The sequence below is a fragment of the Staurois parvus genome, unplaced genomic scaffold (assembly GCF_062004578.1).
Source record: "Staurois parvus isolate SC_StPar_1 unplaced genomic scaffold, SC_StPar_1.0 ptg000517l, whole genome shotgun sequence".
Classification (NCBI taxonomy): domain Eukaryota; kingdom Metazoa; phylum Chordata; class Amphibia; order Anura; family Ranidae; genus Staurois; species Staurois parvus.
In genome coordinates this window covers 493,140-510,898 of record NW_028318313.1, presented here as the reverse complement: position 1 = coordinate 510,898, position 17,759 = coordinate 493,140, and the positions used below count along the sequence as shown (strand labels likewise).

Here is a 17,759-nt window from a genome sequence, read left to right as displayed (position 1 = left end):
GCTTTCTTAGTACATATAATTAGACTCTTGCCACATTATTAATAACTGTGCAACAACACTTGCCTGATCTGCTCCTGTAAGATGTATAAAGCTTTCTAGAACAGAAGGACTAAGCCTGTCCATCACATCAATAGCCAGCTCTTCATCACACTGAAAAAAAAATAAAAGTTATAAAAACCAAAACACTATGTTATTCTGTTTTCCAACCATCATCTACATCTTGTAATACAGTGATCCTCTCCATCAAATTAATACAAATACAGTGCATGCAGACATGACTGTTTCAAGAAATATTTTCCTAGAAGGCACAGAAAGTCACAATTTTCATCAGCATATTTTTCTTAAATTTGTGATCATATAAATATTTAGGATACAGCTTAAACTGATCATTTGGGATATTCTAGCATAAAGGAGAAAATAAATAAATACAATTTCCAGACTAGATAAAATGTCTTCTCTTACCTTAGGAAGTTCTAACACAGTATACAGAGTCCGTATCTCCCGCAGCACATTTACAGCAAGTCTCCTTGTGGAAGATCGGCTGTTACATAAAATGACTAGTGCAAAACCCTCTACAACATGGAACACATTGGAGAATGGGCTTCTCTCTAGCGGGAGAGTATGGGATCCTCCATTGGCCAGGCCCCGCTGTAATCAGAGATATGGAAACAAAAATGAATGTTTGACGGTTAATGGTTTTTATAACCAAGGATTTTCCAACTTGCTTATAAATGTTTGATGGCTCTAATGTCAGTACAATCAAGAATCTCATTAAGTGTTTTAAGCGAGCTAGCTTACAATCTGGTCTTATAAAAAAGGAATTCATGTTTAAAATCTAAATCACAAATTAAAACATGTATCTTAGCTTTCACCTTTACATGAACATACAAACAACTGGGTAATGTGTAACTGGCTATCTCTATATATATATATATATATATATATGCATCTCTCTCTCTCTCTCTCTCTCTCTCTCTCTCTCTCTATATATATCTATATATCTCTCTCTCTCTATCTATATCTCTCCATATATATATATATCTATATCTACTATCTATATATATATATATCTATATCTCTCCCTCTCTCATAAATATATATATATACACATACATACATACATACATACACACACACACATACACACAGCCATTTGAATCCTCCTATTTTCCTGCTGCATGAAAACATTTTCTGCTGTAATGATTGGCAGCCAGACACCCTGTGAATGTGGCTGTACAAGAACAAGATACTTTTTTTTTTTTTTTTTTTAATGGAACTGGAAAGCAACTGGAGCTTTTTTACAAATATCAGCAAAAGTCACGTAAATTGTGAGGAAATCTGGGTAACCAATCTTTCTACAATGTGTAGTTAAATCCTTAGTCTGTGATTCCTCTGGATGGTCAGGCTTGAGGATAGGGTTGGTAAATACCTGTGAATCTGTGTTTTTATTGTGCATCTGAGCAGCCTGCTTCCACTGATTTATTAGCTGGACCAACATCTTCACAGCATTGTCTAAAAGAGTGGGGTGCACGTCAGTCACCTCCCGCACAATGAAGTATACAAATCCAGAAAGAACATCCTCCCGCCAGTCAGGAAAATCAAGCATTAGTGCCTGTAAGGTATTGAAAGCAAGCCCACGCAGCTCTTCATCCATATGAATTGTGAGCCTAGAGAGAAAATGAACAGACATTTAACACAGTGAGCTTCACCAGGCATTCTTTATCTCGGAACAGGAGGAGAATGCTAACAGCTGCTTAAAATGTTTCCTATTCTAACAATATATTAATTATTTCTATGTTTCGTGCATATACTGTATGTGCACTCTCATGTCTAGTACAAATCAATACTCTGTTTTGGGAACTGTAAGGTGCCAGCAAATGCACAGCATTAACAACTGATGAAACTCCCCCTGCTGTGCATATAACACACTGCATAGGCAGCCAAGCCATTTACAAATTGGTACAACACTTCTGAATTCAATTATTAGCATTCTTTTACAAAAGGGTAAAGTTAATTTCTGCTCTGAAGCATCTGTAATTACAACACAGCTGCATTTTTTAAAAGAGAACTTTCCATAGCTTAAAACACCTGTGTGAATAGCCTCTAATGGAAGCTGCCATTCTTCAACACCGGTTACATTATAATTCAGAGCAGCAAAACCAAACCTATTCACCAAGCAATATACAGGGTTTTATCAATAACCTTTGTAGTTACATGTATTCATACAACAGAAATAAGACTCTTGAATTAATGAACTTACATGTGAATTGTTCCAACCGCTGGAATTTGATAAAAGGTTGGTCTGAAGGACCATTCATTTTATATGGCTCAAATCGAACTGCAAATTGCACTATAGCTGTAAGAAAACCGTGATTCTTTGCAGTGTGATTTGAGCCCATTCATTTTGTATGGGCTCAAATGGCATCGTAAAGGTATCAGTAATAGGTGTCGGCGAGTACTTGAGCACAAATGATGGTATTCATACTCGCCGAAAATTTTTTTTTTTATCAGTGCAATTCTACCTTTCGTGTTTGGTGACAGAGCTTGCAAGAAGTAGACTTCCTAGCTTTTGCCATTATTTGGAATCACTGATTCAGAGGTGCTCTTTTCTCTCAAAACCTGGTCTTCAACAGTCATCCTTTTAAAGCTAGTAACCTTGTAGCAAGATAGTAAATCAGTCCTCCAGACAAAAGATTGGATCAATCTGGAAGAGCTCACTTGGCATCCATTAGGAGTCTTACGAGGTTAGAGTACCATATTCACCATATTCACTGGAGCCAATCTGGACCATTGAGGATTATCTAGATGTCCTCCGTCTCGATTTTGTAGATGAGGAAGTAGTGGAAGGGGGAGGAAAGAATATCAGAATTCACTAGTGAAATGAAACCACCAGAGCATCCACTACTTTCACTAGAGGATCCCTGTACCTCGAGCCAACTCGGACAAGTCTGTTGTTGAACCTGGAGGCCAGGAAGTTCACATCCAGAGTTCCCCTACCTGTGATCCCCCCAAGTGTGCTTTCCAATTACCCACGCTTGGGACATAAATGCTGGACAGTGCTGAAAGTTCTGTTCAGGACAAGTCCTGCTGTAACTCTCCTACTGCAACAAGACTTCTGACTCCTGCCCAATGCTTAAAGTAAACCACTGTTGTGGCATTATCTGTCTGAATAAGATGTCCCCTCAGCAGGATGGTTCAGTGCTGCATGGACAGCTAAACTGCCCAAAGCTTCAGGATGTTGAATAGGAAGATGAGATTCCTCCAATGTTCAAGTCCCTGGCACTGAGAGGGTGCCCAGGACTCCTGGAACCTGTCGGGAGGATCAGAAGGTCAGAAGATAGGACTTGACCAATTCCAAGACTTCATTCTGGAGCCACCAGGCCAGGGACAACCTAGTCTTCAGTGCCAAAAAATACATTGGTCTGTACAGGGACTGGACTGACTTGTCCCATGATGACAAAATGTAGTATTGTATAGGTATGAAATTGGGGAAATAGAACTGGCTTGAAGAAGGTTACCAGCAGACCCATGAGTCTCATACAAAACCAGAGAATCCAACGACTCCTCGATTGAAAAGTATAAGGTTGGGATCAGAGAGTTTGTAGTTTCTCTCGAGAAATTAAAACTCTAGCCTGAGCTATGACTAGGACTAGACCTAGTTACTCCAAGCGATATTGGACAGTCAAAGCTACGCTGTCCTCCAGAGTGTGTGCTGACTTGTTTTCCCAGGAGATCATCAAAGTACCCCTCAATGGGGATGCCTGGAGAATAAAGCAAGCAAGTACTGGAAAAGCTGAAAATTTAAAGGGACCCAAAAGAAATAATGTAGCTCTTGGTGATGAGCCTGATCAGCCTATCATCAGGGCAAGCAGCAAAACAATGCCAACAGCTCTGGACCTGGACAGTGCTCCAAGGTTAAAAAAAGAAGTATGCGCAAAGCCTTTTTGGCTGTAGTTCTTTTGAGGGTCACAGGAGTAAATTTGTTTTGTTGCCCTGTGACCCAGAGTCAGTTTATAATGGGCAATTGCCCGCTATCAGCTGACAGCACAGAGCTGAGCCATTCTTGAGAAGGATCTCGACAATATCTTTGGGATCCACCCAGCTGCCTGGCTGACAGGTGGCTACACCTTTCAAGACACAACTGAGAGCTGGAGCCAGCCATGCCCAGCAGAAAGCGGTGACTGACAGGCACTGCTCCCCCCTCAGAGCAGACCGAGAGTTGAGCGATCAGTGGACATGTGATCGCTCAGTTCTCTGTCTTATAAATGGTGTGGGATAGCTGCAGCCTTACATAGATGCTAAAGCATGGAGGTGAGCATGTATTTTTTCTTTTTATAATCCCATACTTCTCCTTTAACTCATCACCAAAAGTAGGTGTGGAAAATGCCCTAGGCAAAGCCCAGTGTTGTATAAAGGTCACTTCCAGGCTAGTCCTGAGATGTCTACAGTTTTTTTTTTGTTGCCATTGTCCAACCCTCTGGTAAGTAGTAGTATGACCTAAAGGTTTAAGACTGCCATTGTCATTCAATAGATGAGAAAGAAAAAACCATTTAAAATGAAAAGCAAAAAGGATCTGCATGTGCACAGCATACAATACAGCAGAAGAAAGATAGATGCTACTATGAACCAAGTTATAGAAGAAAGTTTACCTTGCTAGCAATTCGATGAGATCAGCCCTGCTCATACCATCAGGGATAAGCCTTGGAATAGCAGCAATGCAAGTCCTAAATAAATCAATCTTGGGTTTCCTTTCACCCCTGTAATAAAAGAACAGCAAGAAATCAACCGCCATGAACAGTAACACTATGAAAAATGTGTGATCTTCTTATGTATGATCTCTTCCTCTGCTATACTGTTTTAAAATGTGTGCAAGTTAACCTCTGAAACATGACATAAGTCTAAAAGTGATACTAAAGATAATTTTTTAAAAATCAAAATAATAAACATGTTATACTTACCTGCTCTGTGCAATGGTTTTGCACAGAGTGGCCATGAACCTCCTCTTCTGGGGTCCCCCGCTGGCAATCTCAGATCCTCGTCCTCTCTGTGTGCCCCCACAGCAAGCAACTTGCTATGGGGGCATGCACTGTGTGCTCGCTCCCGACCTGTGTGCATCTATGGAGGCACGCTCCATAGATACACACAGTGTGGTTTGGCCCTGCTCGCTGCTTCCTCCTCACAGCATTTGATGGACAGCAGCAGAAGCCAATGGCTCCTGCTACTATTCGAGTCCTTATGTGAAGAGAAAGAGAGGGGAGAGATAAGATCCAGCCATTGCACAGCGCTGGATCGACTGAGGACTCAAGTAAGTATTTAGGGAGTTGGGGGAGGACAGAAAACTGTAAAACGTTTTTTACCTTGCAGGAAATGCATTAAAGTATTACTAAACCCAGGACCCTGCATCCACTATTTCTGGTCTCCCACAGTACACAGAACATGGAAGTGCAATCATTTCAGTACCAGAACACACAAAAGATGCTGATGTTAGGAGTTTAAATATAGAAGATTGACAGCAGAAAACTAACTAAACCAAGTGGTCCATTGAGTCTGCCCCATTTTTTTCTTGATTTAAATTTTTTTTTGTGTGAGTATTGATCTATATTTGTCCCTAGCATGTTTCAATCCACTTACTGTTGACTGACTCACTACCTCTCCTAAAAGTTTATTCCAAAAACCAACAACTTTTTGATAAAATAATAATTTCTAAGATTAGTTATGAACTTTCCTCCTTCTAGTTTGAGGTCATGTCTCCATGTTTTTGACCTTGACTTCATATTGAAAATATTTCTCTCCCGAACCTTCTTCACCCCCTTTGGTATTTAACGGTTTCAGTCATATCTCCCTTTTCCCTTCTTTCCTCCAAACTGTACATATTAAAGTATTACTAAACCCAGGACCCTGCATTCACTATACCTGGTCTCCCACAGTACACAGAACATGGAAGTGCAATTATTTTAGTAAATATAAACTACTAAATATCTTTTCTCCTCAGCAGTTAGAGTGTCTTGTGGCTTCTACCAGTGTCCAGCCCGGCACTAGCTAAAGCTTGTAGGAGGAGTTTTCTTTCTGCTCTAGGAGGATAGAAATCCCCTGACCTCTGTCTGAACAGTGCTGATTGGCCCTGTGCTGATCACATGCAATCTCCCAAGAAAAAAAAAAAACCTCTCTAGCAATATACACCAACTGAGCAAGTGCATGCCCACGGTTCAGTCTGGAGATAAGTGGTGGTTGCTTGAAAAAGGGAAGGAACAGAGAAGAAAGGATCAAACAGCCTTTTTACACAATGCAGAGGATTAACCCCTCAGGTTCCACAGTGAGTATAACAAGCATGCTTTACTGCATATACAGACTGATTTTACTATTGTGGGTTTAGTAACATTTTAAGGGTAATAACGTTTTGGCTTTAGCGCCATTTTAATTGTGAATTTGTAGGCTTATTCCATTAGGCAGTGCAAAAGGGCAATAATGACGTGAAAATTGCAATAAATAAAAAATCAATTTACATCAGTAGGAACTAAGAAACATGTTCAAAACAGAAGAAAACACAAAATCCTTCCCATATAAAATCTTGTTTCTATATTGCTTCATAAGTCTAAACAACACCTCAGCATTACCATGCAGCAGTTTTTCAATTACTGACATTCGTAGCTTTATTAGAGTAGGCCCTAATGCTAATGAACCATTCAAAGTGATTGCCATTCAGGGGGTTTTGACATGTCTAGGGAGTCACTGCTATTTGTACTGTTTTTTTTTTTTTTTTTAATATATAGCTGACAACCATCCCTGATTTCTGGGGACAGTCTCAGGTCCCTTGAAAGAACTTTGATTTGTAGAACTGAATGTGAAACAAATGCCTTTTCCATGTAAAACAGACTGTAACTTTATTATCGGTTAGCATTTCCTAGACTATTGATTAAATATTTCTTGCGAAGCAACATAAAAAAAAGATAGAACCAAAAATGTTCTTTAACTCATGAACAAGTTATTATTATCATTGGATGTTGTGTGGACCTTCAAGTTTAAATACCTTGACTAAGTAGTACAGTGCTCTTGGATTTATTGGCTAAATGGTTAGCACTTCCGCCTGGCAGTACTAGGATTGTTGGTTTGAATCCCAGCCATGGCACCACCTGCCTGGAGTTTGCATTTTCTCCCTGTGCCTACGTGGGTTTCCTCCAGGTACTCCGGTTTCCTCCCACCCTCCAAAGACATGCTGGTAGGGGAATTGGTTCCTGTCTAAATTGACCCTAGTATGTGAAGGTAAGTTAGGGACCTTAGATTGTACACCCCTTGAGGGTTAGGGACTGAAGTGAATGTACAATACATGTAAAAGCGCTGCGTAAATTGACGGCACTATATAAATACCTGAAATAAATAAATAAAAAAGTGACAATGATTTAAAAAAAAAAAAAAAAAATGTGTGTTAGCTTTTGTTAACACAGTAAGAGTCACTTGCGCAGGGAAATCTGATGAAAAAGGGCAAGTGTAAAAACAATATTTTCTCCAGAGGAATTTCTTTGACTCATCAGTGCAGGACATCCAATCATATTAAGGGGCCTTAAAGTGTAAATTCCAGGCACCCTGATCTTAATAACAATAGAAAAGCTACAAAATAGCTTCCCGTGCTGTGTGATTTAAATAATTGTATTTTCTGTTATCAGATGAAAAGTCTGCATTCTATGTGCTACTATTTGTACAGCTGCCACTGTTTTACCAGTTGCGGCCAACACTAGTGATGCAGCTCAGATTGACATATGCACTGCTGTCAAATCTCTCCTCCTCTGTGTATACTCGCTAAGGCTGTGCTTACTTCATCACAGAGGCAGTATTATGACATAGTGAATTTCATGATCACAATTAGCCTATAAATGCCACGCCTCACCTTAAATAAGTGTCTATGGGAGTTTAATGTGAAAACTGCTTTGGAATGTGGAATGCAGAAAATGAATTTCTTGCAGAAAAAGTAACATTATGCAAGAGTGTTGTATAGGTGCATGATGGCAGCTCGGAATCAGAGTATAGTAAAAGCAATCTAAACATGTATGTAAAGTAAATTAACAGTTTTAGTGAAAAGTCTCTGCTCTGCTGCCATGGAAAATAGCAATTGCCTTTGTTTTTGAGACTGGAATTGAGCTTTACAATACCATCTCCTCCTCTCCTTTTTAGAAAATTAGCCTAAACCATAATCTTTCTTATTTGTATTGTATTGATTTGAATGCCTTTAGGTACTTTTTCCAATTTTATAAGAGCTTGAATAATTAAGAATGTAACAGAATGTGTCAAATTTCTGTAATTTGTTTTTATAATAAATACAGTGCCTTGAAAAGTATTCATACCCCTTGAAATTTTCCACATTTTGTCATGTTACAACCAAAAACCTAAATGTATTTTATTGGGATTTTATGTGATAGACCAACACAAAGTGCCACATAATTGTGAAGTGGAAAGACAATGATAAATGGTTTTCAAAATTTTTTACAAATAAATATCTGAAAAGTGTGGCGTGCATTTGTATTCCAGCCCCTTTACTCATTACCCCTTCACAATAGCCTTCTGAAGTCACCTAAATAGTAAATAGAGTCCATCTGTGTGTAATTTAATCTCAGTATACAGCTGTTTTGTGAAGCCCTCAGAGGTTTGTTAGAGAATATTAGTGAACAAACAGCATCATGAAGGCCAAGGAACACACAAGGTCAGGGATAACGTTGTGGAGAAGTTTAAAGAAGGGTTAGGTTATAAATAAATATCCCAAGCTTTGAACATCTCACTGAGCACTGATCAATCCATCATCCGATAATGGAAAGGGTATAGCACAACTGCAAACCTACCAAGACATGGCCGTCCACCTAAACTGACAGGCCGGGCACAGAGAGCATTAATCAGAGAAGCAGCCAAGAGACCCATGGTAACTCTGGAGGAGCTGCAGAGATCCACAGTTCAGGTGGGAGAATCTGTCCACAGGACAACTATTAGTCGTGCACTCCACAAATCTAGCCTTTATAGAAGAGTGGCAAGATGAAGGCCATTGTTGAAAGAAAGCCATAAGAATTCAAATTTGCAGTTTGTGAGAAGCCACTTGGGGGACACAGCAAACATGTGGAAGAAGGTGCTCTGGTCAGATGAGACCAAAATTGAACTTTTTGGCCTAAATGCAAAATGCTATCTGTGGCAGAAAACTAACACTGCACATCACCCTGAACACACCATCTACACTGTGAAACATGGTGGTGGCAGCATCATGTTGTTAGGATGCTTTTCTTCAGCAGGGACAGGGAAGCTGATCAGAGTTGATGGGAAGATGGATGAAGCCAAATACAGGGCAATCTTAGAAGAAAACCTGTGAAGAATCTACAAAAGACTTGAGACTGAGGCAGAGGTTCACCTGACAACAGGACAACGACCCTAAACATACAGCCAGAGCTACAATGGAATGGTTTAGATCAAAGCATATTCATGTGTTAGAATGTCCCAGTCAAAGTGTAGACCTAAATCCAATTGAGAATCTGTGGCAAGACTTGAAAATTGCTGTTCACAGATGCTCTCCATCCAATCTGACAGAGCTTGAGCTATTTTGCACAGAAAAATGGGCAAACATTTCACTTTCTAGATGTGCAAAGCTGTTAGAGACATCCCCAAAAAGACTTGCAGCTGTAATTGCAGTGAAAGGTGGTTCTACAAAGTATTGACTCAGGGGGGCTGAATACAAATGTACGCCACACTTTTCAGATATTTCTTGGTAAAAAAATTTGAAAACCATTTAGCATTTTCCTTCCACTTCACAGTTCTGTCTTTGTGTTGGTCTATCATATAAAATCCCAATAAAATACATTTATGTTTTTGGTTGTAACATGAAAGAAAAATGTGGAAAATGTTCAGGGACATGAATACTTTTTCAAGGCACTGTATGTGTCTGTATGTATGTATAGACACACACACGCGCATTAGGTGGGTCAGATATAAACAGTGCCTGCCGGATCTCTTTGGTAGCCAAACCATACAGGGGTACCACTAGTTGTGTGAGAACAGTCCTGAATGCTTAGCACACACTGATTACAGCTCATTTAAGCACACTATGCACTGTCAGGCAGACTGCACCCTGGAATGATGCTCTCTAATCCTCTACTTTCTCAATACACATGCTTTCCAGCTAATTACCAGCACTGAGCAGCTTTATGTGGTACAGTAATTGCTAGCAAACATAAGCTTCAAAGATCATTATTGATCACTGGGTTTAAGCACATCAAACATTCAAACGGCTCACTTCTGCAAGAAAACAGAGTGCAAATAGAGGCATTATCCGCTTATACATACGTGATCATATCCTCAGGCTCTTTATTAGACATCTGCACACTTGTCATGCACATTGGCCTGCCAACTTCTTTGTCCAGATGCCTTAGTATACTGTCCAATGCTTTTCGGACTTGGGGGTGGTAAACAGACATGCCTGCACAAAAAGGAGCAAATTCTTAAAAGCCTTGCAATATCAGGTAATTTGCAGACAATGGAACACAAATGGTAAAGACTCAGTGACTCAGACAGAATGTATTCCAAATAAAAGATTGGAGAATAGGTGCATAAATAATATCAAACTATAAATTCTATGTAAGCCAAGTAAACAATGAAAACACTAGTGTGGCAAAAAGGAAACAAGTGTAAAATGTGGGAATAATTAATATTATTACAATGCATTAGCAGTAGAGTGTTGCACCAGGTTAAACATCAAAAAAGTAGAAGTCTTGATTTAGGGCGATTCCTTTTTGTTTTTTCCTTTACTGTTGGACAGAGTGCAGAAGATTTAAAATCAAATTAAGATGGACTGTACTCAAACAGAACCAGCCATAGATGGATCAATATTCTTCTGGTCCCTGCTGAACCGGTCAAATTTCTATCCATCTCTAGTCAGCTTTACAAAATATGCATTGCAGTGTGCTGTAAAAAATGCAGCATGACTTATTTTTTTTCATGACTTGAGGTACGTCACAGCCAATATATTCTGGATGAGCTGCCTAAGACGGCACACAGCAATGCATGAAAATGCATGCTCTGCTTCGCACTGCATTCAGGTGTGAATTGCCCTTGAATATGTCTGAATCTAGTTCAGTGTATATGTAACAAAAACTTTTCAACCCTAAACCAAAAATGTAATATACTGCAGCTTACCAATCATTAGACGTTTTTTTCCTTTCTTTTCACTTGGTGCTCTGGCCAATAACATACCTCCTGCATTAGAGTGCCTCCACTATGTATGAAGGAGCAACAGAGACACCTTTGCGCAGCAGTATTGTCAGTCTGGGGGAAGGGGGGGGTGTTAGAGGGACTAGCAGATTTAGATATACTAACAGATTGAAGCCAAACTGCAGCTAACACGTTATAAACAATTAGTCAGTTTTGTTCCTTTTGGGATAAAGATTTTACGGAAAAGCTGGTCATTGAAAGCACCCCTGACATTAGTAAATGGTTTGTCTCAACACTCTGATACATCTGCAGGGCAGCTTGTTCTGTTGAAAAACAGCAGACTTAAAGGCAGTATCAGCAGGTAAAAATAACAGAAAGAAAGTCTAAAAAAGAAAACTAATGCAGCCTTCACAAATAAGAATTGGTAAGCTGCAATATAATAAAAGTTTCCTTTTGGGTTTAATACCACTTTAATTCCAAGCTCATAAAAGACAATGAAGACAAACCTATGCATTTGGCTTCTTCGTCTGTGAGTGTTTTATTTAGAAAGATTTTCTTGACACGTAAAGTGTTTCCTGAGGGAAGAACAACTCCAGTTGTGGGCATGGGGGGCTCCCCATCTTTCTGCTGCAAGCTGTCTGCTATGACAAGGAAGACTCTGAGACCAATATTCATCCTCTAAAAGACGAGCAGATAGAAAAAAGCATTAGCACTCAGGATACAACTTTGCACTGACAACCCTTAGAGAAGAGCTCAATCCACTCTGCCAAAACTGCAGCATCACCAAAAAAATATACCACCAAGCAGACTGGCAGAAATGGCTGCTCTCAACCCTAGAGATGGGCAGTCATAGCATTCAACAACACAGATCCACTTTCATTTCTCTATTCTGAGCAATAGTTGGCTATTTGCATTTCAGTAATGAACTATAATTGCTGACAATAATTGCTGGACTATAAAACTCTTTACTCACAGATTGGCCAATACACCAAAGCGTAAGATAGTGTAATTGCTAAATTGCCAAAATGCATATCAGATTATTTTTTTATATATGGGTTCTCTCCCGCAAATTATGTCCTCTGGGTAACCCTCCTACTGAGCAAGTTTATACAGCATTTTGGAAATATAAGTTCCTAAGTATAAATTAAAAATAAATATAATGCTACTAGATATCAATCAAAAATAGAGCAACATTTCGTCAAAATAAAATATAAAAATACAGATTAATAGTTATATTTTCATTAAAAAAGAATTAAACATATTTAATATGACTTGTCTGCTTTACTTTACAGCAGAACTACTGCAGAAGACACTGAGAAAGGGATAGCACTAGAGGCTATTCAGGCATGCTACGTGAACATACGCAAAGATGTGCCGACAGCAGCAGAGCAAAGGAAGCAGGGGGAGGAGCTCATCAGTGAGCAGCTGTTCCCCCAATCACAAACTGGGGGCGTAAACGTGACCTATCTATAACCATGTAAATACAAGTGGACAAAAGTCAGGTCACCCCATTGCCTATGCTAAAGGGCAGGGGCTAAATAAACCTCAGGACTAGAAAGAAAGTAATACAACTCCTTTGACAGGTAAAACAGTTGTCTGACATTTAGCTTTAAAATATCTGCTGGAGTGGGGGAGGGTTGATAAATAAAAGGGAAAAAAATGCAATATAAATGTAATAATTTACCTCTGGGTTGATAGTAAATGTTTTTGAAGATTTTCCAACACTCAGAAGATCAAATATTATTTCTTTCATTGCAAAATCTAAACGTTCCTATAAAAAAAAAAAAAAAGCCCACAAAACATCTTAGCAATAAGATTGAAACCTGAAATGAACACAGCTAACAGTGACTCTAAAATCAATCAATCACTCTATCTATATTATTTTTCCCCTCTTTGTAGAGAGATTTTGGCTTTTTTCTATATTTTCATCAAGCATTCTTAAGTCCTCATGCACACGGGACGTTTTGATAAAGCTGGTAACGTTAGCTGTGTAAAGTCACATTAAAAACGCAAGTTTTTCAGCTTTCTTTAGTGTTTCGCATTAGCGTTTAGCTGCGTTTTCCCGCGTTTTTCTGCAGATGCGGTTTATAGAGGTTTTTTTTGCCCCCCCCCATTTTTTTCATCAAAAAAAGTCCAAAAATGCCAGTTTGCGGCATTTTACCACATTTTGCCACGTTTTTACAAGAAGCTAAAAAACTCCTCTAGAAACCCACTAGTCCTGGCTTTTTTTCCTGCCAAAAAACATTGACTGGTCTATGTGTGCATGGACACATAGGATAACAAGCTGGGGGGTTACTGGCTGTAGAAAAAAACGTCAAAAGCCAAAAACAGCAGCTGTAAAAATGTCCAGTGTGCATGAGGACTAAAAATGGTCAAGGACGGCTACTGGATTGACACAGGTAAATCACTATTTCATGTCACAAGCTAGTCTGCAGAAGATGTCCATTTTGTAAAAAAGACTCAAGAGGCTTAATTAGTACTAAAACAAGTGTTCAGGACTCCTGATCTACATACTTTGGGGTCAGTTGTTTTGACCCCCGTTAACTGCACAGGTGGTGAGGGGAAATTTTTCTCAAGCAGACACAGAAAGTAATATAATGTTGACGGTACATTCAAAATTGCATTACTGGTAATAATTTTTTTCAACCACTTGCTGTCCTTTGGGGAATCACCCTTTACTTTCTGCTTTGACATCAAATACAATGGGAAATGTTTCCTCATTTTCTGCTTTAGCTCATTAAAGTATCTCAAATGGGAACAAAGACAGCAAATAAATCCTGATTGTGTTTTAAAGGATAAGTTCACCTTTGGAACATGTTCTACATGTTTTTAGGTGGAACGTGTAACAGGTTCCCATAGCCACAAACCCCTCCCTCTGACAGATAGTACTGGGAGAAGTTTCCCCATACTATCTGTCAAATTTGAAAACAGCGCGGCCATGTGGGGCTCCACCCACACAGCCACGTCACGCATTCACAGAGTTCTGTTAATGAGTGCCTACAAATCCCGGCAGCCTTAACAGCTGTCAGCTTGTAGTTTTCAATGAACTACCATGGCGCTGTGGAGAGCCGTAGTAGGTCATTGAAGCTTCCTGTCACAATATCTGATTGGTTGTACAACCCGTACGGCAAGCAGATATTCTGACAGGTCTGCAGGAGACCTGCATGGCATCAGCAATCTATTAATTGCTGGTGCAATGCTTTACAGGCTCCTTTGGACAAAAATAATAAATGCACATTTTTTTTTACCTGCAAAGAGTTAGAAATGCATGTGTAAACCAGTTTAAAGTGTCATGCACCTTGTTTGTGTGGTCATAGAAGTGATAATAAACACTTACATAAGCCCACTTAAAGGATAGGTTCACCTTTGGGAACATGTTACATGTTCCACCCGTTTTTAGAGTGGAAAAATGCAACATGTTCCCATAGCCGCAGCCACTGCCCTCCCTCTGACAGATAGTACAGGAAGAAGTCTCCCCATACTGTCAGATTTGAAAACAGCGTGGCTGTGTGGGGCTCCACCAACATGGCCGCATCATTCATTCATGGACTTCTGTAAATGAATGAACTGCAAGTCCCGACAGTCTTAACGGCTGTGGGCTTGTAGTTTTCAATGAACAACCGTGGCGCTGTGGAGAGCTGTGGTAGTTCATTAAAGCTTCCTGTTAGAATATCTGCCTATCCGTACATCCCATATGGCAAGCAGATTTGACAGGTCTACAGGAGGCCCGCATGGCATCAGCGATCTACTGATTGCTGGTGCAATGTTTTCCAGGTTCCTGTTGACAAAAATAATAAATGCACATTTTTTTTACCTGCAAAAAAATGTGCATTTATTATTTTTGTCTAAAAGGTGAACTTATCCTTTAAGTGACTGCACTCATGTGATGCATAGAGATTAGATCCTCCTACATAACCTATATCTGTTTATCTACAGCCTTCTAAAGTACAGAACTAGATGATATTTCTCAGCTTCCAGATAGAAAAGTGTGGAGATCTGATGTCATATACTGCACAGCAACCCAGCTCCCATACAACCACTTTATGGGTAAACATGTCCCCAAGTAAAGGTGATCATTATGGTCATCTGGCTTATATATCTACCTTCAGTGCACTAGTAGCTGACACATTGGGCCTCAAGTAAACAAATGACTGAGGGCAGCTTGCACATATGGAAAGACACCATCAATGCTAAAAGATATGATATATCCATGTTTTAGAGCAGCATGTGTTCCCATCTAGATGATGTCTTTTTTAGGGAAGGCCTTCCATATTTCGCCAGACTACTATAAGCAGCATAATGCATCTATAAACAGCATGGCTTTATAGTAGAAGAGCTGCATGGTCATGTTGCCAGAAAAAAACCCTTTACTTCACCAATGCCACAAAAAAGCCAGGTTACAATATGCCCGACAACACCATGACACACCTCACCAGGCTATTTTTTGGCATTGGCTTAGTAAAGACTTTTTTCTGCCAACTTGATAATGCATCTCACTTTTGTTAAAGTATTGTGCTCCTTAAGGCTGAGGTTACCTGTGGGTTTTTCATTGTATCCCGAACAATTCTTCTGGCAGATGTGGCTGCAATCTTTCTTGGAATACCTGTACTTAGCTTAGTTACAAGAGATTCCCACATTTTCCACTACTTTGTCAGTAATTTAACAGTACTAAATGGCATATTCAAGGCTATGGACATCTTTTTATATCCTTTTCCATCTTTAAAAAAGTTCCATTACCTTGTTATACAGGTCTTTTGACAGTTTTTTTCTGATCCCCATGGCTCAGTATCTAGCCTGCTCAGTGCAGCAACCTAAGAGCTAGCAAACTAATTGACTATTTATACACAGACACTAATTGAAATGCAAAAAACACAGTTGTGGGAAATTAACCTTTAATTGACATTTTAACCTGTGTGTGTACCAATGCCAAATATTCCAGGGCCATGTAGGTGATTTCTGCTATTATGATTTAAAAAGGAGCTAAACAACTATGTGATAATATGATCACTATCCTTATTAAAAAGACAGTTTTTGGCATAATCAGTCATATTTTCAATATCAATGCCAAAATTTTACGATTTCTGCCAGGGTATGCAAACTTTTGAACACAGCTGTATATCAGGCAAGAATGGGACAGCATTCCTCTAGCAAAACTCCAGCAACTGGTCTCCTCAGTTCCAAGACGTTTACAAAATGCTAAGAGAAGAGGGGATGCTTTCCTTTAACACTGGATATATTTGATGTCTGACAGACGACTACCTTGAGGGTTACCTCTTGCTGTTCTTACGCTGTGGACCAAATGCTGACCTGTTTGTAACCTATGTTGTTTACCCTTTAAGCTGTAAAAGCTGCCTGATGTTGTAATGTTTCTTTAAGTTGTAAATTTACTGCCTGCAGAGTGCTGGCTGCCTTTCTCTTTTCAAAATAAAGATTATATATATAAAAAAAAAAAGAAGGGGGTATGGTAAACATGTCCCTATCCTAACTTTGAGACATGTAGCTGCCCTCAATATCAAAATTACTTTAATTCTTTCTAAAATGGCACATTTGATGTTTTCTTCTTTGAATAAAATATGGGTTTATAAGATTTGCATATCACTGCATTCCGTTTTTATGTAGATTTTACACAGTGTCCTAACTTTTTTGGACGTTGGTTGTAAACAGAGGAAGTAAGGTCATCATGGTCACAGAGGACACCAAAACTCATCGGTTAGTTGGTCCAGTAAAAGATAGAAGCTTTATGAGTATTTTTCTTGCCAATGGTGCCTAGCTGTCCTGGTAATCCTGTTTCACTCATTTCAGGTCTTGTGTCAGAGACAAGTCAGATATGACCCTTATAACACATCTTCACTTGCTTTAATATTAAAAAAAAATATTAGAATGGAGTTGAGCTTCAAAAACAGGCTGTAATATATCTCTATTTTATTTCTCTCAGGATAAGTAATTGGGGTCCAGGACAGTGAGTTATAGGAGAAGGATGCACTTGACTGATGCACATTGTCAGCTTTCCTTGTGGGCCACTAGGCATCTGCCTATGTAGCATTGCAGGTAAAAAAAAGCCCTAATACAGATATTTTTTTTTTTTTTTAAACAATTGAAGTTTATTCGTATAAAGGCAGAACAGAGTTGAATCAATTAGCAGCAAGCAAGGTACACATAAAACAAAAATACACAGTTCGCATATACATGCCGTTTGATTCGACACAATACAGATATTATGGGTTTAAATACTTATATACACATGCAATAAATCATTCACAACTGGTTTATCCTACCAGACCCTAATTGGCATGACTTACACTATATTGCCAAAAGTATTGGGACACCCCTCCAAATCACTGGATTCAGGTTTTCCAGTCACCTCCATGGCCACAGGTGTATAAAATCAAGCACCTAAGCATGCAGACTGCTTCTACAAACATTTGTGAAAGAATGGGTCACTCTCAGGAGTTCAGTGAATTCAAGCGTGGTACCGTGATAGGTTGCCACCTGTGCAAAAAGTCCATCTGTGAAATTTCCTTGCTACTAAATATATATAATATCAACTGTTAGTGGTAGTAAAACAAAGTGGAAGCAACTGGCAA

The 17,759-nt window shown here is 39.2% G+C and overlaps 1 protein-coding gene across 6 annotated transcripts in view; it reads right to left on the bottom strand.

Annotated features, from left to right (window-relative positions):
• The window catches only part of FRYL (FRY like transcription coactivator), a 467,937-nt gene that overhangs the window by 101,966 nt on the left and 348,212 nt on the right, over positions 1 to 17,759 (bottom strand). For all 6 annotated transcript variants that reach the window (XM_089690113.1, XM_089690112.1, XM_089690114.1 and 3 more), the window contains 7 exons: positions 12,860 to 12,946; positions 11,682 to 11,853; positions 10,312 to 10,444; positions 4,650 to 4,757; positions 1,430 to 1,667; positions 463 to 648; positions 64 to 150 (listed from right to left, as the gene is read on the bottom strand). In XM_089690113.1, coding sequence (XP_089546239.1) covers positions 64 to 150; positions 463 to 648; positions 1,430 to 1,667; positions 4,650 to 4,757; positions 10,312 to 10,444; positions 11,682 to 11,853; positions 12,860 to 12,946 — 1,011 coding nt within the window. The remainder of the gene's footprint in view (positions 1 to 63; positions 151 to 462; positions 649 to 1,429; positions 1,668 to 4,649; positions 4,758 to 10,311; positions 10,445 to 11,681; positions 11,854 to 12,859; positions 12,947 to 17,759) is intronic.